Raw genomic sequence first — 27,338 nt, forward strand, 5'->3', positions numbered from 1 at the left:
ATTTTAGAAAAAATAGTTATGATAGACTTTTGGAGAAAATTGAATGGGGAATAAAGTGGAATTTACCTTTTTCGCAACTGTACATGGTACCTTTGGAAAATCTGACCATGTAATTAGGGCATAGAAATCTCACAACCAAATGCAGAAAAGAAAAAATATTAATTGCACTCTTTTGAGACCATAATGCAATAAAATTATGTGTTTTTTTATTTTAAAAATTTTCCAGTAGTAATATTTTTCAAATACATGAAAAGATAGTTTTAGATATTTATTTTTGTAAGACTTTGTATTCCAAATTTTTTCTTATTTCCTTATTCCTCCACTTCCCAAGACAGCAAGCAATCTGATAGGTTAAATAAGTGCAATTTTTGAAAACATATATTTCCATATTTGTCATGTTCTACAAGAAAAATCAGACCAAAAGGGGGAAAAAAAACTCCCAAGAAACACACAAAAAAGGTGAAAACACTTAATCTACATTCAGTCTCCATAGACTTCTCTGGATATGGATGACATTTTCCATCCCAATATCATTGGTATTGCCTTGAATTACTGCATTATTGAGACGAGCCAAGTCCATAAAAACAAAACAAAACCACACACTTGAAATGGGACACACAGTAAAATAAAGGGCTGGAGCAGAATCTTCATCACATAATCATGTAATTGTGTACTATGTTCTCTTGGTTCTGCTCACTTCGTTCAGCATCAATTCACGTAAGGCTTTCCAGGCTTTTCTGAAATCAGTCTGCTCATCATTTCTTATAGAACAATAATATTTTATTACATTCATATGCCATAACTTATTCATCCATTCCCCATCTTCTGGGCATCTACTCAATTGCCAGTTCCTTACCTCTACAAAAAGCTCAGCTACAAACATTTTTACACATATGGGTCCTTTTACCTCTTTTATCTTCTCTTTAGGATACAGACTCAGTAGTGACACTGATAGATCAAAGGACATACACAATCAAAAATTACATTTATGTATGTTATATATATGTTTTTTTTCTTCAGTCATATTTGGGGAACTCTGTACAAAAGTGGTTATGAATCACTTATTCTTCATGGCCTCAGTGTTTCAAACTAGGACCAGCTGGTAAAAATTAGAGTACAACATATTTCATACTTTGCCTTAATTTTTAGGGAGATTTTTTTTATACAATCAGAAAAGTGAAACCATCTTCTCTTGGCGGGGTGGCAGGAAAGGGGAGTTAATTGGATTCCTCATCACTTGTCCTGCCCAAAAAGAGACTGATGATTGTCAGGAATTCTGTAGAAGTTATTACTATTCAGTATAGATGGATTAGAGTGATGCATGATCTTTGAAACTTTTTCCTACTCTGATTATTTATTGTTTCAAAAATTATCTTTAATAAGAGTCTGTGGAAATATTAAAAATTTGATTGGAAACTAAATAATCTAATTTTAAAGGATGAATGGATCAAGAATAAATTATAGAAATAATCAATAACTTTATTAAAGATGATGACTGTACTGAAAAAGCATACCAAAAGTTGTGGAATGCAGCCAAAGCAGTCTTTAGGGGAAATTTTATTTTTAATGCTTATGTTAATAAGAGAGGGCAGATCAGTCAGTTGGGCATGAAACTAACAAAACTAGAAAAAGAATAAATTAAAAATCTCCATCTAAACACCAAAATGGAAATTCTGAAAATCCAATGAAAAATTAATCGAAAGATAAATAAATAATACCAAACTCAGTCATCTGTTTAGTAAATAAAAACTAGTTTTATGAAAGCTAAAAAATTGGATAAACTATTGGTTAGTTTGATTTTAAAAAATAAAAGAAGAAACCAGATTACTAGTTTTAAAAAGTGAAAAGGGTAAATGCAACACCAAAATGACATTAAAGCAATAGGAATTATTTTGTCCAGTTATATGCCAATAAAACTGATAATCTAAATGAAATGGATTAAAATTTTAAAAAATATTGATTGTCCAGATTAACAGAAGAAAAAAGTAGAATGATTAAGTAATTCTCCCTTGGAAAAATGCCATTAATGATTTATCTAAGAAAAAAGTCTCTAGGACCAGATGGATTTACAGGTAAATTTTATCAAACATTTAAGAAACAACCCTAATACTATGTAAACTATTTGGAAAAAAATATATTAAAAAAAGTCCTAGAAGAATAGGATCAATTAAGAAGTCTAACATTATCTTTCTGAATTGAGGAGCCAGTTGAATTTTAGATAGCCCAGATTTATATTAAATCTAATCATCACATTTTCCTAATCTCTAGTTCTGTTCAATAGCATATGAATATAAAATCAAAAGAAAAAAAAAGTCCTACCAAATTCTTTTTGTGATGGAAATATGATTTTGATATTTAAACCAGGGAAAATAAAAACAGAGAAATTTCATTGTAGGCCAATTTCCCTAATGCATATTGATACAAAAAAATTTTTTACATAAAGTACTAGCAAAGAGATTACAGCAATATATCACAAAGTGAAATCTTATGACCAAGTGGGGTTTGTAGCAGAATGTAGGGCCAGTCCAGTATTAAGAAAAATATAACCATAGTTGATTGTATCAATCACACCCCCCCCCAAAAAAAAATCTCATGATTTATATTAATAGGTAGAGAAAAAACTTTTAACAAAATACAACACATACTCCCATACTGCATAGAAATAAAAGAAACCTTTCTTCACAAGCAGTATCTATCTAAAATCATGAGTAACCGTTTTCTGTAATGGGTGTTAACCAGAAGTCTTCCCAGTAAAAACTTTCCTGTAAAACTGTCTATCTCTGACCCAAAAATAACACTACTAGTTCTGTATTTCAAATAGAACAACAAAAACACACACACACACACACACACACACACACACACACACACACACATACACACAGGAAAAGCATCTATGTGTACAGAATGATGATAAAGAATTGGAAGTCTCTGGATCAGTTTCTTAAACTGTGGTTCATGACCCCGTATTGGAGTGTGTCACAAAATTATGATTTATTATCAGTAAATGATTGATTTGTATACTTATTTTATGTATCTATATACCCAGGTTCACGTAAAAATTTCTTGGATGGAAAGAGATGGCAAGTGAAAAAAGTTTTAAGAATTCCTGATCTAGGGAATACTCATCAATTAGGGAATGACTGAACAAACTGTTGTATATGATTATGATAGAGTAAGAATGAGTAGGATAGTTTCAGAAAAACCTAGGACGATTTACATAATAACTGATGCAAAATGAAGTGAGCAGAACCAGAAAAAATATAATACACAGTAACAGTACTGTTGTATAATGCTCAACTGTGAAAGACTTGGCTACTCTGATAAATACAATGATCCAAGACATTTCCAAAGGACCCATGATGAAAAGTGCTATCTACCTCCAGAAGAGAACTCTGATGAATGAATTCTGAGTGCAGGATCAGACATACTTTTTTTCACTCTTCTCTCCCTCCTCCCCCTTCCTATTATGTAAAGATGTTTTGCCTGATTTTTGTATACTCTATTGCTTGCCTTCTTGATGGGTGAATAAGGGGGTCTGAAGGAGAGTATTAGATTTCAATTAAAAAAAAATGTTAAAAATAAAAACAAAGTGAACAAGTATATCCTCTTTCTATCTGAAAAAGACTTATTAAATATTTGTATTGGATCTAGTTTTGGAAAAAGTTGAACTAGTATTGTCCTATGTTCAGGAAGAGAAGTTGAGTATTTACTAGGATTTTTAAAAAGTATTCCAGTCCTTGTTGATTTTTTTTTTTTAAGACTAATTTTGTTTTTCTTGAATTGCTCCAAAGTTGAGTAACTTGCATAAACTGTCACATAATATGTGGGATTTTTTTCACATAATGTCTTGTTGGTTTACTTGTACACAATAGTGTGGCTGTCAGGTGACAGATCAAGTGACTATTGAGATAGAGGCTGTTCAGTGTTGCTATTGTAGAAATGCTTCTAAACTTTCTGCTTCTTAGTAGTGGTTTTTCTTACCTGTAAAAGTATCATAGTTTGACTATTACCTGTTCAGAAGCCACATAGATCTTGTGATTTTTTTTTTTTCTCCTTGTCAAAATAAATATACATGCAATTTTGCCTAAATCTTTAATCCTGATTTCAAAGCCAAATATCTGGATGTACCTGGTTCATATTATGTTTGATTCTGCTTCCCAACTCTCATTCAATTGTCATTCTAATGGAGTGAGCTTCCAACTCACTTGTTCCCTCAAAGGTTATGAATGAATTCTTTCTCTTAAGATTAAAAAAACAAAACAAAACATGTGTTCTTTTTTTTTTTATTCACATCTTGTTGCCACTGTCTTTTATCAGAATGATTCCTTATAACAAAGAGAGATTTAGAAAGGGAAAAAAGACAGTATGATAAAAGTAACCTAATATGCATATGTGCCCATAACTTTACACTTTTGCAAAGAATGGCCAGGGGTTGCATTTTCCTATCCCCTTTTTGGGCACAAATAAATGCTGCTGATCTTAAATTCTGATGGATTTTTTCCCTCTCATTTTTTAATCTTTATGTACTTTCTTCCTGCTTTTGATACTGCTGAATATTTCCTCCTTCAGATTATTGTTATCTCTCAATTTTCATGGCTTTTCTGTCCCTTGGTTTTCCTACCTATCAGATTGCTCCTTCTTAGACTTGTGGTATGCTGCCTTTAATCATGTGTTTCCTCCTCCTTTCCCAGGTTTTGTCCTGGGATCTCTTCTCTTTATACTCACACTTCTTATGATTCATTTACTCTCACAGATTATTATCATCTCTATTCACATGACTCCTAGATCTATATATCTAGTATTAATCTCTCTTGTAATTAACTTTTCTACTCCTTTCTCCCAGACTCCCATATCATATCAGTTGCTAAAGCTTGTCAATTCTATTTCCTCAATATATCTATATGCCACCTTTCTCCACTTACATAAGTGATCATTTTAGTTGAGGCCTTCATTACCTTTCATCGACTTTACCAGTAGTCCCTTACTATGGCTTTGTGATTCCAGTCTTTATTCATTTTATATCAACCCTTAAAGTTAGTTTCCTGGTACACAAGTTTGACTATGGTATTCCCCTGTTGAAGAAATTTCTCTGCCTCTCTATTGCCTCTAGAATGAAATACAGACTCTTGAGAGTGGTATGGAAATTCCTTTGTCATTTGACTCCGACCTGTTCTTTTTTCTAACTGACTCTTCCCAATCAGTTCTTCTAGAGTAGAACCTTCCTTGAAAGAAGTCTGGTTAAGAAAAACAAATTGGAATGTTAATTTCATGCCTGGTAACATATGCTTCATTCCTTATCTGTATTTTGCTGCCCCTCTCCAGAGAATCCTTGAGTCAAACATGCACATTTTAGCTTATACTTACTGACTTATTTCATACTTGTTATGGGGCAGAACTTTGAACTTGAAACAAAGGATTCTTACAAAGTACTAAGTCAGTGGAATTGATAGAGACAATAGTTACCTAATTTAGCATGGTTCAGTATGATTGATTTAATCTTAACTACAAGGAGATGTCATGGGCCAGAATTTGAAACAAGGTACTAAGTAGAATTGAAGAGACAGTGGTTAAATCTAGTTTAGCAGTGATTTAATCCTACAACAAATAATGGTTTCCTAGTGATATAATGACTGGTGTATACTCAGTGTGGAGCATGTAAGGGAGAAGCTTTCGGGGCCAGAAGGATAAGCTCACTAGAAGCTCTCAGAGGCTGAGACAGATTCATTCCATCATCCACCTTTGTGGTGCCTGGAGGCTGAAGCACAAACGCTTAGGATTCAGAAAGATTCAGAGGCCAGAGAAGGAGGCAAGAGCTCAAGCTCTTGGAACCAAGGCTACAGAAGGCCTCCAAGAAAGCTAGCCGAAGCCCCAGGAAAAGAGACAAGACTTTGAAGGAGATATTAAAGGATTTGGCCTTTAACCCCTGGCTACTCATGTGGTGATTACTGGACTGAAACGAAAGCTGCTCCCAGAGACCCCAAGAAAACCTCAACAGAGAACATTAAATTTTAGAGAGAGTATTACAATACTTACTCCTCTTCATGTGTTATGTCTTTATCCAAATTTGTCTAGCTAGCTATTGTCTGAACTCAACAGTCCATCTTTGGCCCCTATGCCTTTCTCTGCACAGGTTGTCCCCATGCTTACAATGCTCAAAAGTTAAAGAAATTGACATTTTGTGGGTTGAGCTAATTCTTTTTCTAGCCATATCTTAAAGATTCAAACTCCCTAAATTTAGGGCAAAGCATATATATGTAAGAGATGAGATTGACCTTCTTGGTAAGAAAAGAAAAATAGCAGTTAGCTGTATTTCCTGATTAACTTGTTTTCTCAGACTTGTTTATCTACTAGTCTTTTTGTTTAAATGTAAGTTTCTAAATGGCAGTGAAAAGCTACTGATCTATCTTAATTTGTGGGCAGTATACAGATGAAAAGGAAAGCTAGTTTTTTTGTTTTTTGTTTTGTTTTTTTGAGAAGAAAATCATCGACTTTTTAAACTAACAGGAAATATAAAACTTTATTAATGCACATGGTTTAACACTATATTGGATTGCTTGTTGTCTAGGGAGAAGGATGGAGGAGAGAAGGAGAAAGATTTGGAACACAAGGTTTTACAGAGGGGAATATTGAAAGCTATCTTTGCATGTATTTTCAAAGTAAGAAGCTGTTACTAAAAATAAAAAAAAAAGAATTTATTCAATAAATGAAACATTCTATGGTCAACTTTTAAATCCATACAATTGGGCTCTTACACCCTTTGGTGTTTAGGTGTGTATTTCTTCAGATTGATTTAGGAGTTCTTTTCCTTTTTCATCTTGATTAGCTGTTAAAGCTTTATATTTCTTAACTGCTTTTATTCTTGAAATACTCTGCTTCCTTTTGGCATTAATGACTTATTTTGACATTTTCAACAATGTGAACTGGAGCTATATGACATTATATTATAGTATTATAGAACTGCAGAGTTTAAAGGGCTTTCATAGTCATATAAGGTCCAGTCCTTTCCTAAAGCCTGAATTCCCTTTACAATGCATGCCAAAGTTCCAAAGTTCTAGGCTCTGCTTTGAAGACTTTCAGCAAATAGGAATCCATTATTTTTGTTTTTTCCTTCTTCCTTTGGCAGTTTATTTAATTTTTAGACCTTTTTTCTTGTTACCCTATGATGTGTGCCCACTTAACGTCTCTCACTCGACAATTCTTTATAAATTCAAAGATGTTCATCTTGCTATCTTTTCTTCTCTGGGTGAGACTTTTATTGTTTCTTCATCTCATCCTTAAAGCTTAGTTTCAAATGTCCTTATGATTTTGGTCATAGACCTATTCTTGCTTGTCAGTGTCCTAGTTCTCTAGAATCTTAGTTTTTACATTGTTCAGTGTTCTCAGGTCTTTTAAAGTTGTTTTTCTTTAATATTATACTATGAATTTTCTTATATCATGTCTTCACTTCTTAGAGTGGAATTAAAGTCCGTTATATTCACATACCATAGTCATTCCCCAATTGAACTTTTTCTTAGTTTACAATTTTTTGCTAATAAATAAAGGCAGCTAGGTGGCACAGGGGATAGAGTGTTGAGCTTGGAGCCAGGAAGTCTCATCTTCCATAGTTCAAATTCGGTCTTAGACACTTAATAGATATGTGATGCTAGGCAATTCATTTAACCCTTATTTGTCTCAGTTCCTTCATCTGTAAAATGAACTGCAAAAGAAAATGACAAACCACTCCATTGTCTTTGCCAAGAAAACCCTAAGTGGGGTCACAAAGAATTAGCCATGAGAGAAACTCTGAATGTATAGTTAAGAACTACTATAAATGCTTTTGTACATAATGATCCTATTCTTTTTCTTTGATCTTTTTAGTGTATATAGGCCTAGTAGTGGGGTTATTGGGTCAAAGAGTATGCACAGTTAATGGCTTTATAGGTATAATTCCAAATTGCTTTCCATAATTTCTGAATGAATACTGCATGATTTATATCTCTTCCTTGCAGCTTGTCTAGTAGTAGTCTTTTTCCATTTTTAATATTTTTTGCCAATCTGATGGATGAGAGTTACTCTAATTGTTATTTCTCTAAAAGTTATTTGGTGTTTTTTTTTTTTAGTATATTTATTTATAGCTTAGATTTTTTCCTTTGAAACTGGAAAAAAGATAAAGAAAAGTGACTGAATTCTTTGACCATTTATCTGTTGGGGAATGGAAGTAGTTTTCAGTATGTTAGGGGAAAACAACATATAGAGAGATATGTAAATGCAAAATGTACACTTGGTATAAATATAGGGAATACACAGGCATTTGAAGTTGGGAGACATCTGAGGCAGGGAGACCAGTTTGAAAGTTATTGCAGTAGTCTTGAATAAGAGATGCTGAGGGTTTGAACTAAGATTGTGTCTGTGAGTGGAGAGATTTTGTGGAATTGGAAATAAGATTTCACAACTGATGTGTATAGTGAATAAACGTTTCTCTGCTGACCTTCAGTTTCCCATCTCCAACTTCTTTCAGGCATCTTAAATTGTCTGTCCACACATCTTAATGTGTCATAAATAAACTCAGTATGTCCAAAACAGAACCTATTATCTTTCCTATCTCCCACTTTCCCTAATACTGCAACACCACCTCCTAGTCCCTTAGATTCACAGTCTAGGAGTCAGCTTGAATTCTTCACTATCTCTTGACTGTGCCCCTCCATCCCCTTCAATAATCAAATTGTTGCCAAGGCATGTTGATTTCACCTTTTGCAATATCTTTTGAATATTCCCCTTTCTCTTTTCTGATACTGCCACCCATCTAGTACGGATTCTTATCACCTTACTCTGGATAATTGCTAGAGCCATTGGTACACTTGTCTCAAGTATCTCCCCACTCCAATCCATGCTCCAGGAATCTTAAAGTGATTTTCTGTGAAAGTACATCTCATCATGATCCCTTCCATCTTCCCCTCAGTAAACTTCAGTGGCTTCCTGTTGCCTCTTGAATTCAGTAAAATAAAACCTCTGATTTTCTTCAAAGGTTCTTCAAAACCTATCTACCTCCTATATTTCCAATCTTTTTACACCTTACTTTCCAGTAGATATTCTTTGAACTGGTGACATTCCAGCTTTTAGCTCCAAGTATTCTCTCTTGCTGTTACCCATGCTGGAATGCTCTCTCTCCTTCTCTACTTACTCCCTGACTTGATTTAAGTCCCAAATAAAATCTCATGTTCTACCAGAAGCTTTACCCAACCTCTTTTAATTCTAACTATTAATTAATTAAATAATTTTTTTTTTAATGCTCTATGTAGCTTGCTTTTATATATTTGTTCCATATGTTGTCTCATTCATGGAGGTGTTAAGACAGGGACTGTCTTGCCTCATTTTGTATTCACTGTTGAGTACATTTTGTACCTGGTGCCTGACTCATAGATGTTTAATCATGTTTATTGATTGATTTAAGTTGACTTCCTGTATAATTATCAAGTTTCTACTGAAAAATAATTGAATGCTTTTTTTCTTACAGATGATATTAACAGTGTTCCTGAGCAACAATGAACAGATTTTGACAGAAGTTCCAATCACACCTGAAACAACATGTCGAGATGTAGTAGAATTTTGCAAAGAACCTGGAGAAGGAAGTTGTCATTTGGCAGAGGTTTGGCGTGGAAATGGTATGTAGGTCGTTTTTATTTATTTAAAAAGGTATTTTAAAATAGCTAAACATTCCATTTATTTATTATTTTCTTATCCTTACCTATCGCCGAGGGCAGAAAAATCTTTATTACAAACAAGCATGGTCAAATAAAATATATTTCCATATTGACCATATGCAGAATTCTGCATGATAGTTGATTGTGTTTTTGTTAGCATCTGGGTAGCATTCTTCATCAATGTTTTTTTGGAATCAAGATTGGTTGGTTACTTCGTTGATTGGAATTCTTAAGTCTTTCAGATTTATTTGTTTTTGTGATTTTTCTGTTTTTCTGTTTTCTGTTTTATGTTTTCCTCTTTCCTTTATTTCTTTGAGATAATAGTAGTCATATTGTTGGATTAAAGGGTCTAGAACTCAGATTCATAAGCTTTTGGGCATAGTTCCAAATTGTTTTTCAGAATGTCTGAATACAGTTTATCCACAATACATCAAGGTTTGTTTTTCCCCTAGCCTCTCCAACATTAGAAAAAATAACAACAACATTCAGGAGGAACAAAAGGTCAGGAATTTCAAGGGAACTCATGAAAGAAAAAAAAAATCAAATGAAGGCGGCCTAGCTGTACCTGATCTAAAACTGTATTATAAAGCAGCGATCACCAAAACCATTTGGTATTGGCAAGGAAATGGATTAGTTGATCAGGGGAATAGGTTCAATTCACAGGACAAAATAGTCAATAACTATAGCAATCTAGTATTTGACAAACCCAAAAGATCCCCACTTTTGGGATAAGAATTCGCTATTTGACAAAAATTGCTGGGAAAACTGGAAATTAGTATGGCAGAAATTAGATATGGACCCACACTTAAGATATATATCAAGATAAGATCAAAATGGGGCCATGATTTAGGCATAAAGAATGAGATTATAAATAAATTGTGGAGGAACATAGGATAGTTTACCTCTCAGACTTGTAGAGGAGGATGGAATTTTTGTGACCAAGGAAGTAGAGATCATTATTTATCACAAAATAGAAAATTTTGACTATTTGGTACAACATTAAATAAATAGATTTGTCTAGGTAGTACTGTCATCTTTTATTATATTCGCTTGGCCTATCCAAGAGCATTTAATATTTTTCCAATTATTTAAATATGACTTTGTGTGGAAAGTGTTTTGTAATTTTGCTCATATAATTCCTTACTTTCCTTTGGTAGATAGAATCCCAAATATTTTATGCTACCGATATGTTATTATGAATGGAATTTCTCTTTGTATCTCTTGCTGTTGGATTTTGTTGGTGATGTATAAAAATGCTGAGGATTTATGTGGATTTATTTTGTATCCTGCAACTTTGCTAAAGTTGTGTATTATTTCTAATAGCTTTTTAGTAGAATCTCTGGGGCTCTCTAAGTATACCATCATATCACCTGCAAAGAGTGATAATTTGGTTTCCTCATTACCTACTCTAATTCCTTTCATCTCTTTCTCAATTCTTCTTGCCAAGGCTAGAGTTTCTAATACAATATTGAATAATAATGGTGATAGTGGGCAACTTTGTTTCACTCTTGATCTTACTGGGAATGGTTCCAGTTTATCCATACCATTACATATGATGCTTACTGATGGTTTTAAATAGATACTCCTGACTATTTTAAGGAAAAGTCCGTTTATTCCTATACTCTCAAATTATTAGGACTGCATCTACTGAGATGATCATATGGTTTTTGTTCATTTGATTATTGATACCAAAGAAGACTCAAAAGAATTATTGGGGGGGGGAGTGGCTAGATTGCACAATGGATAGAGTACTGGCCCTGAAGTCAGGAGGACCCAAGTTCAAATCTGGCCTCAGGCACTTAATAGTTCCTAGCTGTATGGAAATCATTTAACCCCAATTGCCTCAGCAAAACAAACAAGCCAAAAAACCCAAAGAATTATCAGGAACTGTTTTGCCCAATTATATGCCAATAAAATCTGTATATATTTACAAAAATATAAATTGCCAAGATTAACAGAAATTGGAAATAAAATACTTAAATAACCCTATCTTAGAAATATAAATTGAACAAGTCATTAATGAACTCCCTAAAAATAAATCTCGAAAGTCAAATGGATTCACAAGGGAAACAAAGTGGGGAAACATTTTTACAGTTAAAAGTTCTGATAAAGGCCTCATTTCCCAAATATATAGAGAATTGACTCGAATTTATAAGAAATCAAGCCATTCTCCAATTGATAAATGGTGAAAGGATATGAACAATTTTCAGATGATGAAATTGAAACTATTTCTACTCCTATGAAAGAGTATTCCAAATCACTGTTGATAAGAAAAATGCAAATTAAGATAACACCACACAACTGTCAAATTGGCTAAGATGACAGGAAAAAATGATGAATGTTGGAGGGGATATGGGAAAACTGGGACACTGATACATTGTTGGTGGAGTTCAACCATTCTGGAGAACTATGCTCAAAAAGTTATCAAACTGTGCATACCCTTTGATTCAGAAGTGTTACTATTGGGCTTATATCCCAAAGAGATCTTAAAGAAGGGAAAGGGACCTGTATGTGCAAGAATGTTTGTGGCAGCCCTTTTTCTAGTGGCCAGAAACTGGAAACTGAGTGGATGCCCATCAATTGGAGAATGGCTAAATAAATTGTGGTATATTAATGTTATGGAATATTATTGTTCTGTAAGAAATGACCAGCAGGATGATTTCATAAAGGCCTAGAGAGACTTACATGAACTGATGCTGATTGAAATGAGCAGGACAGGAGATGATTATGTACTTCAACAGTACTATATGATGATCAATTCTGATGGACGTGGCCCTCTTCAACAATGAGATGAACCAAATCAGTTCCAATAGAGCAGTAATGAATTGAACCAGCTACACCCAGTGAAAGAACTCTGGGAAATGAGTATGAACCAATCCCTCTATTTTTGTCCATCTGCATTTTTTATTTCCTTCATAGACTAATTGTACGCTATTTCAAAGTCTGATTCTTTTTGTACAGCAAAATAACTGTATGGGCATGTATACATATATTGTATTTAACATATACTTTTAACATATTTAACATGTATTGATCAACCTGCCATCTGGGGGAAGGAGGGGAAAAATTGGAACAAAAGTTTTCGCAATTGTCAATGCTGAAAAATTACCCATGCATATATCTTGTAAATAAAAAGCTATAATTTAAAAAAGGGGGGATGGGGGAAGAAATGACCAGCAGGATGAATACAGAGAGGCTTGAAAAGACATGAACCGATGTTGAGTGAAATGAACAGAACAGAAATGAACAGAGATCATTATACACTTCAACAACAATACTGTATGAGGATGTTTTCTAATGGAAGTGGATATCTTCAACAAAGAGAAGATCTAATTCAGTTCCAGTCGATCAATGATGGACAAGAACCAGCAACACCCAGAAAAGGAACACTGGAAAATAAATGTGGACTACTTGCATTTTTGGTTTTCTTCCCAGGTTATTTTTACCTTCTGAATCCAATTCTTCTGTACAACAAGAGAACTGTATGGTTCTGCACACCTATTGTATCTAGGATATATTATAACATATTTAACATGTATAAGACTGCCTGCCATCTAGGGGAGGGAGTGAAGGGAGGGAAGGGAAAAGTCGGAACAGAAGTGAGTGCGAGGGATAATGTAAAAAATTACCCATGTATAAGTTCTGTCAACTAAAAGTTATAATTTAAAAAAAAAAAAAAGAAAGAAAGAAGAATTTTTTTAAAAGGAAGAAAGAAAGGAAAAAAAACCCTCTGCATCCAGACTATGCATTTTCAGTCAATGCCTGAAATTCCCTTCTAATTTCCACTTCCTGATTAATTTGATGTTCTTCAAGTCTCAACTAAAATTTCACCTTCTGCAAAAAACTTTTCTTGGTCATCCTCAATGCTGGTCCCTTCCAGTTGAAATTATCTCCAATTTGTCCTGTTTTTCTCTCTTATTTGTTGAATGTTGTTTCTTACCTTTCTTTGTATCTTTAGTTTTAGGGCAGTGCCTGGCATATAATAAGTACTTAAAAATTGTTTGTTGATTTGACTTGAATGACCAAGCTAAGTAATATTATGCTTAGGCTACCCACTAGCACTTATTATTTCCCCAGTTTTTATATAATATTATATAATATATAACATAATTTATAAATAATAATATTTATAATACAAAATTATAATATAAATTAACATTATTTATATAGTATGACAATATAATATTTTATATAATATATAATAATATATGGAAGTCTTGTCTTTATTTCCAGAAAACAATATTTTGTAAGTTTATTCATTTAATCTTGTTAAGTAAACTTTCAAATTCTGTAGTTGTTTTAAATAGAATTTCTTTGTTTCTGCTTGGTTGTAGTGGTAATATACTGTGGTGTCAATTCATGTGGGTTTATTTGATTCTGGTAAAGGTTTAACTGGCTCTCTGAAAAAAATTATGCAGGACACACATTACCTGCATTACCAACATGTTCACAGATGTCAAGGCATATATACTCACATTGAAAATTTTAACAATTAACTTTGTGGTATGAGGTGTTTCCAGCACATTACTGATTTATTTTATCTCCTGCATCTTTACTGAAGTAATTAATTTTTCATTTGATTGTCTAGGGTTCTTTCAATACACCATGATGTCATCTGCAAAAAAGTAGTAAATTTATTTCTCCTTTGCTGCTTATTTTCTTTTTTCATTTTCTTATTGGTAAAGGTTACAACTCTAGGATTGTTTTAAATAGAAGTGGTGACCATGGCAATTAATGCTTTAACTTGATCTTATTATATAAAGGGTTCTAGTTCGCATTCCCATTCTGTGTATGCTGGTACTTAGTTTTAGATATAACTATTTATCTTTGAGAAAGGTTTCTTTATTATTGTGTTTTAATAGAAATTGTTATTTTTTTTTTTTTTTTAATTTTTTTTATTTTATATATATATATATTTTATAATATTATCCCTTGTATTCATTTTTCCAAATTACCCCCCCTCCCTTATTCCCTCCCCCCGACGACAGGCAATACCATACATTTTACATGTGTTACAATATAGTCTAAGTACAATACATGTGTGTGAATATCATTTTCTTGTTGCACAATAAACATTAGAATCCGAAGGTATATGCAACCTGGGCAGACAGATATTAGTGCTAACAATTTACATTCCCCTCCCAGTGTTTCTTCTCTGGGTGTATCTACCTCTGTCCATCATTGATCAACTGGAAGTGAGTTGGATCTTCTTTATGTTGAAGATTTCCACTTCCATCAGAATACATCCTCATACAGTATCGTTGTTGAAGTATACAGTGATCTTCTGGTTCTGCTCATTTCGAAATTGTTATTTTTTAAAGGTTTTTTTTTGTTTGTTTGTTTCTTGATATAAATTCTTTGTTGGCTTGGGTGTTTTGTTTGGGGGGGGGGGAAAGAGTTTTTGTTATGAAGTTTTCCTAATATTAAAACAATACTGCATTTTTAGTATAAATCCAACTTTGTATGTAATCTTTGTTATATGTTATAGCCTCCACTAATATTTTATTTACAATTTTGGAATCTATGTTCATTAGAGCTATCAGTTGATAGTTTTCTATGTTTTGATTCTTCCTTATTAAGTTTCATTGTCATTTGTATTGTAGAAAAAGTTCCGTAGGATTACTCCTACAATTCCTTTTTGGGAGCTGTTGTTACAAATATTGGAATTAGTTCTTTGAATATTTGTTCACATTTGCTTGTGAATCCCTCTGGTTATTTTTTGTCAACATATTTTTGTCTTATTCAGTATCTTTTCTGAAATTAGGTTGTTTAAATTTCATATTTCCTGATCTCTTAATCTGAATACTTTTATATTTCAGTAAATATCTATTTCATCTTGGTCATTATTGGCAAATAATGGAGCAACTTAATTTTTTCCCCACTTAATGGTATATTTTATTTTTTTTCAGTTCCATGTAAAGCCAGTTTTCAACATTCACTTTTTCATTTTATTTATTTATCTATATATTTGTTCATTTATCTATCTGGTTATTTATTTATTTAGAGGCAATTGGGGTTAAGTGACTTAAGTGACAGGGTCACACAGCTAAGAAGTGTTAATTGTCTGAGGTCACATTTGAACTCAGTTCTTCCTGACTTCAGGGTTGGTGCTATATCTGTTGTGCCACCTAGCTGCCCTCAATATTCACTTTTATGAGATTTTGAGTTCCCAAATTTTTTTCCTCCCTCCCATAATAACCCTCTTTGCCTCAGTTTGCTCATCTGTAAAATTAATTGGAGAAGAAAATGACAAACCACTCTAGTGGTTTTTCCCTCCCCTACCCAAAAGAGCAAGTAACTTGATATAGGTTATACATGTTCAATCATTTTAACATCTTTCCAAGATGAAAATAGGCTACTTTGATCCTCATTCAGTTTCCATTGTTCTTTTCCCAGATGTAGATGGCACTTTTCATCCCAAGTGTACTGGAATTGTCTCAGATCCCTATATTCTTGAGAATAGCTAAGTCTTTCATAGTTGATTATCACACAGTTTTGCTGTTACTATATATAATCTGCTCACTTCAATCAGCATCAGTTTATTTAAGTTTTTCTAGGCTTTTCTGAAATTAACCTGGTCATAATTTCTTTTTTCCCCCAATTCATTAATTTATTTTTATTAAAGCTTTTATTTTCAAAACATATGCATGGATAATTTTTCAGTATTGACCTTGCAAAATCTTGTGTTCCAAAGTTCTCCCCACTTTGTTCCCTCCCCTACATGGCAAGTAATTCAGTATGTTAAACATATTTAAAAAAAGGTATCCAATATATGCATACATATTTATACAATTAATGTGCTACACAAGAAAAATCAGATCAAAAAAGGAAAAAAAGCAAAAGCCAACAATAAAAAGAGTGAAGTTGCTATGATCCCACTTAGTTCCCACTGTCCTCTCTTTATCACAAGATCATTAGAACTTCTCATTGTTAAAATGCTGCTCATAATTTTTTATAGAACAATAGTTCATATTCTTCAACTTATTCAATCATTCCCTACTTGATGGACATCCCCTCAATTTCTAGAGCAAATTAATTTCTAATAATATCTTTTATTTCTTTAATTTGTTGTGAATTCTCTATTTCATTTTTGATGCCAGTAATTTTGCTTTTCTCTTTTGTCAGATTAGCTAATGGTTTGTCTGTTTTATTATTGCTGTTTTTTAAAATAATGAAATTTAGGGTAAAAAGCCTTGAAATATGTTTATATTTTAAACATCTAAGTGAGCTACATAAATTCTCTTTTTAGTAGGCCAATTCATTCAGCAGAAGCATATAATATTCCCTAGATACAAACTGGCTCTCTGAGCCTTTTTTTTTTTTTTTAATCTTCCTTTTTCTTATCAGTGAAAAGTTTTAATAAATGAACTTCTTTGCACATTAAAAAAATCAATTAATAGAATGTATTGCACCTTAAAATATTTTCTAATTAATTTGATTAATAAGCACCTTCTTTAAGCTGCAGAAATGATGGTGAACTTGGAAATTTAGGGAATAATTTAAATGATTAGAACTAGTTGAAGGGAGATGGCAAGAGTAGAATGAAACTTAGCCTAAGAATCTATTATATTGTACTTAACATTCATTCTTAGATACTTTTCAGATTCAGACTACTCAAATTAAAACTCCTTCCAACTATTACACTTGATCTGTGAGCACAGAAATTATTTTGTTAGAAAGTATGCATCAGTTTATGCTTTCTAAAAATATGTTGGGTAAAAAATGTAGAAAATAGTGCAGCAGGGACTGTATCTAGGTACTTACTGAATGTTCTTGACTAATTCAGCTCTTTGTAGAGATAGACTATTTAAATGTTTTATTGGGCAGTGTGTGTCATAGTCGGCTTCCTGAACTGAGCACCAGGACACCTGGGTCCTAATCCTGACTGTCACTGATTATGAGCTTTGTGATTTGGGGCAAGTAATTTTAACCTTTCTGAAGCCCAGTTCCTTCTATAAAATGAAGGGTTTGTGCAAGGTCAGTGTTTCCCAAACTAATTTAGCTTCAGGATAATTTTTTATTATTCTTTATTGTTTTCCAATATATTAAGCTTAGATTAGGAGGCAGTCAGAAGAGGAATTTTTAAGAAATGTATGGTACTTAGAAGAAGCAAAATGTAATTTCCATATCTAAAATCCTGCATATGTAACAAATTATACAGCAGCCACAGTATTTTTATATAATTAATATTTTAGATGGAAAATATTGCTGACATCGCCTTACAAATTCCTGTTTTTATTATATGGAACATCAGGATTTTATAGAACATTGTCTTTCAAATGATGTATACATTCATTGATATTTTCCAGCCTTACCATTCTGATTTATTTAGTTGATGAATCTGAGACACTACTTCATGTTTATTGGAGTAAGGTAAAGCAAAAAAAAAACACAAAATCATCCTTTGAATCATAGGATTTAAGCTGGAAGGAATATTAGAGGTGGTTTAGTCTCTAGCCCCCTTATCTTTACATAGGAAGCTAAGGCCTAAGGGAGACAAGACTTGCTCAAGGTTACATTGGTAATAAGTGGCTTAGATAGGATTGGGACCCAGGTTTTTGAATGCAGATCATAACTGTTTAAAAGTGAATGAAAGTGATCTCAATAAGGTTTAGATTTGGGGTTCCCAGATGAAATTAGGGTTTCTGGTAGTCAGAGAGTTAAATGAGATCTAGTGGCAAGTTCGGGGTTTAGGGAGTCAAATGGAGCTTCCCTGCAACCCCTCAGGATTTGGCACAAAGGTAGGGAGTTAAATGAGGTCTAGTGGAGGCGCAAGAGTCCCCTGTAATGGAATTTACAGACCCAAAAGCCTAGATTGATAAAAGAGGTTTATTATGGGGATTGGAAGTAAGGTTCAAGTCTAGTTAGTAAAAGGTGTTAGGTAAAGAGAGGAGGGTACTGGAAACAGTATTCCAGTGGGCAGAGAGTCCTTGGGGTACCAGGCATGCTGCTGGCATGTTTGGACCCTCTGCAAAGAGGGGACTCCAGCTTGGCTCTTTTATAATGAGAGATTAAGCTAAAGGGGCCCTTGGGTGGAGGCCCAAGTTGGCTCTGTGGGGATTGGGAAACCTGAGCAAATTATTGGAATGGGGGCTGAGACAGCCCAAATTGGTTCAGATCTGGTGGGGGCTGGGAAAGCCCAGATATTTCCTATTGGAATTCAAAGGGATGCTTTTGACCAGGATTTGTGAATCAAAGGTGCAGGATTCTGAACTGATAATGCATCAGCCAGGGGAGCTGGGAATAATTTCAATCTGAAAGGACTAGTTTCTTAAAAGGACCACAACCCGCTTCTGTCTTACTTGGCTAATGACCAGCTTTTTAATTTTTTGGGGGGGGCGTATTTTATATTAATGTTGGCAATATTACACGGCAAATCAGCGTACTATATTTGGAATTAGACAACCTAGACTTGTACCCTAGCTATGTTAAAGTTAGGGAGAGGACAATTAGTAGGCTCTAGAAGTGAAATCAGTTCTAAATAGAATTGAACTTCTGTGAGGAGTGATCACTGAATAAAAAGAAAGGCCCATAGTACTTTTAAGTTTATGTCTATTCTTTGGGTCCCATCCCTGACCCACTACTTTTAAGTAAATGTATTTGTTCAAGAAGGTTATTTGGGCCAGTTGGCCAATTTGCTAATGGGAAATTCACTGGTCAAGCCAGTTCAGGAATTATAATGGCAGTAGGAATACTCATCCATAAATTTAATCTTAGAAGTCTGAAAATATTTATAACTACTCTACTCTGCTGAGGACCAACCTGGCAGCAAAGTATGTTTAGGTAGATAACCTTAATTTTTTTTTAATTATAGCTTTTTATTTACAAAATTTATGCATGGGTAATTTTTCAGCATTGACAATTGCAAAACCTTTTGTTCCAATTTTTCCCCTCCTTCCCTCCACCTCTCTCCCCAGATGGCAGGTTGACCAATACATGTTAAATATGTTAAAGCATAAGAATAACCTTAATTTTTAAAATTAATTTTTACCATTTTGTTTTTATATGATTTACATTTCCAATGTAGAGCTATCTTTTTATTATAAAGAATGAAAAAAGAGAAAGAAAAAAAAAGGGTTGCACACAACTAATAAACATATCAAAAAATAGAAGATTATGTGCAGTATTTCCTCTTAAAAAACAAACTCTAGGGGAAATTGATGTCTTTTTGTATTACTGCATTAGGGCCAGGCTTAATCAATATAGTACTTATAATTTAGAAATGTTAAGTTTTGACAGGAATTATGAATAGGAAGAGAAGAGCTGACTTGGATGAAGGATTTCAGGTGGATTGACAGAGTAATCCATTGGCACTTTGTTTATATTAGGAAAAATTGAAAAACTCTTCCATTATATTGGGAGAACCTGGACAAGCTTGGCATTGAAATGGGCAAGTGTGAATCTGTGTCATTGGAGGGAACTTCTTGTAGTGTTCTGGTTGGTTTTCTGGAGGTCTTGGGACCAGCCTTCATTTCAGCAGATCAATCACCAGGAGAATAGCCAGGTATTAAACTCCAAATTATATTGTCTCCTTGACTGGAGCCTGGGTTAGCTTGGCCTTAGTGGAGGAAATGCAGGAGGACAAGCCAGCTACCACAGTGGTGTGAGATGGAGTGAATCTGTCTCTGAGTCCAAGGGCTTGTGCTCCAGCCACCACAAAGGTGGATGATGGAATGAATGTATCTCTCAGTCCAACCCTGGCTTATATGGAGTATACTGAGTATAAACCAATCATTATATCACTAGGAAACCATTATTTGTTTTAAGATTAAATCAATCATACTGAACTAGAGAACTATTAATTACCTTGCTAAACCAGATAACCATTGTCTTATCAATTCCACTTAGTTAGTACCTTGTTTCCAGTACAGAGTTCTGGCCCATAACAACTTCTGAATAATAGATCTATTTAATTATTTGAACATTTGCTTCTTTTATACTATTATCACATTTCACTAACCCCCTTTTACTCTTCCATTATAATAGATGTCCTTGCAGTCACATCTCATATATTTTGCTCCTACAGTAGTTCATTTCTTCTATTAAGAGGATGTTTCCTTATTGATTCATAAATAAATTCTCTAAACCCTGTTGTCCTTACAGTCCTGTTTGGAAAAAATTTGACAAGGCCTTCTCCTAAAGGATTTCACTCCCAAGAGAAACAGACAAGACGCATTACACAAATGAAGCTTCCACAAGAATTAGATTTTTTTTAAATGACCGTGAAGTGTGTGTGTGTGTGTGTGTGTGTGTGTGTGTGTGTGTGTGAGAGTGATAATCTAATCTAATGTTCAAAGGCCTGATATAAATTATTTAAATTTATAAGTCCTTCACAATGTTTCTTAAAATACTACAAAATAATTGAAGCAGTTTTTTTCTCAGGTACTACATTTAACTATATATCCTGGCTAAAATAATTAGCTACCTCCTTTTGGATGCTTGCTGACTTTGGATTTTGTGGAGAAGTCCCTAGTTTTTATTGAAAGAATAAAAAGAAAGATTAAAAAGTATAGAAATGAAACCTTCAAGTAAGAAAAGGTAGCCTACTCATCGAAAATGAGGGTAATGTTACGATAGACAATCAATTTTACCTAATTCCATGGTCTTGCTGGCGATTTATTTTTTTACTTGGCAGAAGTGGGCTTATATTAGAAATATATTGGTATCATATTCCTTGCCTTTTCAGTAGATTGGGGGAGGTGTTAGAAAGGAGAAAATTTAGAAATCAAAAGTAAAAACAAAAAGGTGGAAAGCAATAATTAGATATTAGATGAGGTCTGGAGATGAGAAATACAAGTTGCTTTGAGGGATTTGTGGTCTAAAGATTGTTTCCACTAATATAGCCAAACTTAAGATTTCTTGAGCCAGAAAGATGATTAAACAGATAGTAGTAAATGTATGAGCAATACTAAACATAACTACTTAGTAGGATTATAGAGCTGGCAGAACCTCATTCCTTTCTTTTACGTTTGTAAGATTTAAAATTAGATGGTACCTTCAGGTTATCTGATCCAGTGCCTTCATCATAGCAAATCTACTCTTGGAGATAATAAGTAACACTTGTAAGGATGCCTGATTTTCTTTTTAGTTTATATTATTTTCATACCTAGGGAATAGTTCTGACTGTGTACTCCCATTTGTTAAGAAAATGAGCAGTTTTTTGCTCAATTCACACAGCTGTCCTTAAGAAAATTAATACAAAATTTAGAAATTTAGAAACCACAGAAAATAGGATAGGATTTAGCCAGAATGTAAGTGTCTGAGACCAGATTTGAACTCTGGTCCTTCTGAATTCAGGGCTGGTGCTCTATCCACTGCGCCACCTAACTGCCCCCAGAATATCTTTTTTATTTTAATAGTCTTTTATTTTTCCAAATACCTGCAAAGATACTTTTTCAGCATTCACCTATTCCAAATTTTCCCCCCCTTAGTCCCTCCCATAGACAGCAAGCATTTCAATATAAAACATGTGCAGTTCTTCTAAGCATATTTCCATATTTGTCATGCTGTGCAAGAAAAATCAGATTAAAAGAGGAAAGGGAAAAACAAAAACCATAAGAGGAAAAAAAAGAACAACCAATGACAACCTCCTCCATTACTTATTCAATCACTCCGATTGGTGGGAATCCACTCAGCTTCAAGTTCCTTGCCACTACAAAAAAGGCTTCTACAAACATTTTTGCACATTGGGTCCTTTTCTCCATAGGGTTATTCTTCAGTACCTTTGTGATCTCAGAGGAGAGTACTGTCTTCATTGGTCCAGGTGACATCCAAATCCTGTATGATCTATGTTCTTCATAGATTTCCAACAAAGGATCTTTCCCATATTGTTTTTTGCTTTACCTATCTCCTTTTCCTACTACACATTTGATTATATCCATGTGCTGTTTCTTGTTTATAAGTTATCATTGGAAATATATCAGTTGTACCCATCATGCATTTGTTCATTACTTTTTGGCTTTATTTGCAGTTTTGGTTTCTTAGAGGTTGTGATATTCTGAAATCTGCAACCGTATAACATTAACTAGGAGAACATTTATGTTCTAGCCATTGGAAGATATTTACTGAAATAGGCTCACAACTCCCTATAGGTTTTTGGGTTTTTTTGTTTGTTTGTTTTGACAGTTATTATTCATGCTGATGGATAGATGGTTGTTACTTGAGAATACCGTAAATGTGAAAAACATGAGAAATAGTGATGAAAAACATACAATTAAAATAATCTTGGTAGTATTATATTTATTTTTAATTTTCTTGTTATATTTCCTAAATATTTTCTTAAAGCTAGATCTTTTTCTTGTCTTTGATCTGCTTTGGGATATAAGCATAGAAGTGACATCTCTCTGTGAAAGGATATGCACAATTTAGTTTCAAGTAGTTTTCCAGAATGGGTAGACCAATCCACATTTCTAAGAATATGCTAATGTGCCTTTGTTCCTCTAGCCCCTCCGACTTGTCATTTTCTGTTTTTGTAATATTCACCAAACTGATGGGCAGCCTCAGAGTTGCTTTAATTTTTATTTTTCTAATTATTGCCATTTTTTCCTATGGCTATTTAGTAGATTGAATTTTTTTCCTTTAAAAACTGCCTGCTCATATGTTTTGGACAGTTTTGCATTTCTCCCTCCAGTGCTTAGCATAGTGCTTTGCATCTAGTAAGTGCTTACTAAATACTTTTTCATTCATTCATCCTTGTCCATTAGGATTACTCTGGCATCTGTTTGATGGATGGGTTGTAGAAGAGATGAGACAGAGACACTAATTAGGAATGTATTACAGCAGTCTAGGCAAAAAAGTCTCAACTTAAGAGTATTTGAAGTTGGAATGGATTGGGAGCATGGACTGCAGATCATAGGAAGATTGAAGATGTAGAAGTTTAGCTTTCACTAAACTTTATCTTCTCTTTCAAGAAGAGAAAAAATATTTAGGTTTTGAGTTGAGAACTGAGAAATTAGAGAATGCAAAGGAAAACTTTCAAATGCTTGCAATATTTCATCTGAAGGTAACAAATACCTTCAGATTAAACATTTTATTTATATTTGCTTTTGCTCATGTTTTTGTTCCACCTTTTGTCTTATTTCTGGGATAAATGAGCTATCTTCTATGTTGTTCTAGAGCGTCCTATCCCCTTTGATCATATGATGTATGAACATCTACAAAAGTGGGGGCCACGAAGAGAAGAAGTGAAATTTTTCCTCCGTCATGAGGATTCTCCAACTGAGAGCAATGAACAAGGTATGTATATTTATTTTAAATGAAAAGTTTGAAGATCTGAATGCTGTATTTATTCATTAGACTTCCCCCACCCCTTAAAATGACAAGATTAATTGTATGCCTATCATCTCTTTAATATCTGTCATTACAACCTGCAATTGCAGTACTTATGGGAAGAAGGGAACCTAATACCTCACAAGACAACCCATTTCATTTTGGGGTAGCTCTAATTGTTAGAATTTTTTTTTTTTTCTCTTGTACACTTTAGGTTTTTTTTTTTTTTTTATAATGTATTAGGGGTTGTCTGGAATATTGTTCCCTAAACTCTCTGGTTTGTTTTACCCAACCTGCACTAACCTGACAAGGTCTGGGTTCCTAGAGAAGGGTCACTACCATTTGGTTTTTGTCAGACTTTAAATTTCCTAGGGGTTGCCTGTTGTGACTTTACTCAAGGGCTTTCATTTACGAAAAGCAAACCACTAATAATCATGACACATTTAGATTTTAAACATAACTCTTGACTTAGTAGCAAATAATGACATCATAGTGACACATATCAATGTAAATGCAGATTAATAAATCTGTCATGATTCATATATAAAGCTGGGGTCACATTCTCCAGCCATTGAACTCAGTATCTGTGGAAGAACGTAGCCACATAACTTATAGACGCTTGGCAAGGAAATACTTCAGTAAGGAAAACTAATGTTCTTGGTCACAACTCTGGAATTCAGATTTTTAATTCATTGGTCCCTTTAGGAACATCTGTATAACACAGGAAGTTGCCTGTTTGCTAATTGCTCCCTTTCTAATCTAGTTGGGCAAATCTATTCTCAAATCAACAAAGCATTTGCAACACCATTTTTTAACCTAGAATCTGTAAAATTATTCTTTAAAAATATTGTGATAACTACTTCAAAATAACTTGTTTCTTTTGCAATCTTTTATATTTTATATAGTTAAAAACATTTTTTTTTAGAAAAGTGTTCATAGGTTTTATCAGATTTCCAAAGGAGTCTTTCACATTAAAAAAAAAAAAAGTTTTAAAAATTTGATTTGTAAGGTCTTTAGATTCAATTACCCTGAGACAGTCTTAATTTAGTCAATATTTTCCTTTAAGGTAGACTATTACAAAAGCCTGGCTCTCTTCGGACAATGTAAGGAAGCCCAGATAACCGTTTACTAATTAACTTGCTGCTTCTTCTTAAGGAAGTTCTTACAGAACTAACACCATCTTTACTTGTCAGGTTCTTTTTTTTTTTTTTTTTTTTTTTTTTTTTTCCTTTCTTACTACTCAGAGCCACCTCAAATCAAAACTCCTAGTACTCAGTGACTCTTCTCTCCTAATTATGCAAAAATTCCCCTCTGAAATCAAATCAAATCTTCCTGTAGTCTACAAGCATTCATTTTGATTTTCATTTTGAATTTTAGCTTTTTAAAGTCATGCAAAAATGATTTGAGGTACCTACCATGCTTTGCAACTTCAGATATTGCATATTTCACAGCTCTTAGTTCTGTCTCTGAAATCTGTTTGTTTTTGCTTACATTTTATACATTTTTAATAAATTAAAGTTCTCCCCCATCCTTTAAATTATCAGACTGTTAATGGTAAAGAAGTGTCAACCTTGATGAAGTCAGTAGTGTCAATTTCAAATAGACAGGATAAGTGATTTAAATTTCTCAGTGCTGTAGAAAATGCTTTAAGACTGTAGATTGAAATTGCATATTTATTGACTTAGAAAATTACAAAATTTTTTTCAATTTTATAATTATAAAAATTTTTTGACAGTATATATGCATGAGTAATTTTTTTTATAACATTATCCCTTGTATTCATTTTTCCAAATTTTCCCCTCTCTCCCTCTACTCCCTCCCCTAGATGACAGGCAATCCCATACATTTTAAATGTGTTACAGTATAACCTAGATACAATATATGTGTGTAAATCCAATTTTCTTGTTGCACATTAAGTATTAGATTCCGAAGGTATAAGTAACCTGGGTAGATAGACAGTAGTGCTAACAATTTACATTCACTTCCCAGTGTTCCTTCTCTGGGTGTAGTTGTTTCTGTCCATCATTGATCAACTGGAAATGAGTTGGATCTTCTTTATGTTGAAGATATCCACTTCCATCAGAATACATCTTCATACAGCATTGTTGTTGAAGTGTATAGTGATCTTCTGGTTCTGTTCATTTCACTCAGCATCAGTTCATGTAAGTCTCTCCAATCCTTTCTGAATTCATCCTGCTGGTCATTTCTTACAGAGCAATAATATTCCATAACCTTCATATGCCATAATTTACCCAACCATTCTCCAATTGATGGACATCCATTCATCTTCCAGTTTCTAGCCACTACGAAAAGAGCTGCCACAAACATTTTGGCTCATACAGGTTCCTTTCCCCTCTTTAGTATTTCTTTGGGATATAAGCCCAATAGCAGCAATGCTGGATCAAAGGGTATAAAGTTTGATAACTTTTTGAGCATAGTTCCAAATTGCTCTCCAGAATGGCCGGATTCTTTCACAGCTCCACCAACAATGTATTAGTGTCCCAGTTTTCCCACATCCCCTCCAACATTCATCATTATTTGTTCCTGTCATCTTAGCCAATCTGATAGGTGTGTAGTGGTATCTCAGAGTTGTCTTAATTTGCATTTCTCTGATCTGTAGTGATTTGGAGCACTCTTTCATGTGAGTGGATATAATTTCAAGGAAAATTACAAATTGTTATCTATGTTACATTGGAGTTTTATTTCTTTTGATAAATACTTTTCACATTTTAATCTATTATAAGCAACTTTTGCAGGTGAATTTGACATTGACTTTACAAGATAATTTCAATCTTTTATATTTGTGTCATAGTTCATTTTCTTTTCATCATCATGCTATATGCTAATTTGTCATCCTTCCTAAAATGTGGTTTCAAAACTGAACATAACACTACAAGAATAGGATAATTCAGGCAATGTTTATGACTTAACTTGTTCTATATATTCTTTATCGCTATCCTTAAATTTTTTTTTTCCACATTACCTTAATTTTCTTATGTATTTCTCCTCCTTGCTAGATCATACCTCTCTTAATGAAATCCAGTATTATATTAACTTTTGCATCATATTTTTCAGACACTGAGCTTTCAACCCTCAGGTTTTTTTGATCAATACCTTTGCAACCTGCTGTTCAGATACAGGAGAGGAAGAGTATTAAGTGGATAGAAAGTTGGATTTGGCTTAATTCCTGCTTTTGTCACATTTTACTCTTTGACCCTGGATAAGTCACTTACATTTCTCAGTGCTCTAGGAAAGGCTCTAAGGCCGTAGATTGAAGAACAGTTACTGACCTGCAGTTGTAGAATGATTTTATTTGGTAGTTCCCTTTTCCAATTAAACCATAGGGTCAACCACTGTCTCTTTATAGCTGCCTCTCTCTCAACCCTC

The 27,338-nt window shown here is 33.6% G+C and overlaps 1 protein-coding gene across 1 annotated transcript in view; it reads left to right on the plus strand.

Annotated features, from left to right (window-relative positions):
• PPP1R13B (protein phosphatase 1 regulatory subunit 13B) overlaps positions 1-27,338 on the plus strand; it is a 125,300-nt gene that overhangs the window by 34,846 nt on the left and 63,116 nt on the right. The window contains 2 exon segments of the mRNA XM_074291062.1: positions 9,497-9,644; positions 23,799-23,918. Coding sequence (XP_074147163.1) covers positions 9,497-9,644; positions 23,799-23,918 — 268 coding nt within the window.

The sequence above is a fragment of the Sminthopsis crassicaudata genome, chromosome 2, assembly GCF_048593235.1.
Source record: "Sminthopsis crassicaudata isolate SCR6 chromosome 2, ASM4859323v1, whole genome shotgun sequence".
Lineage (NCBI taxonomy): Eukaryota > Metazoa > Chordata > Mammalia > Dasyuromorphia > Dasyuridae > Sminthopsis > Sminthopsis crassicaudata.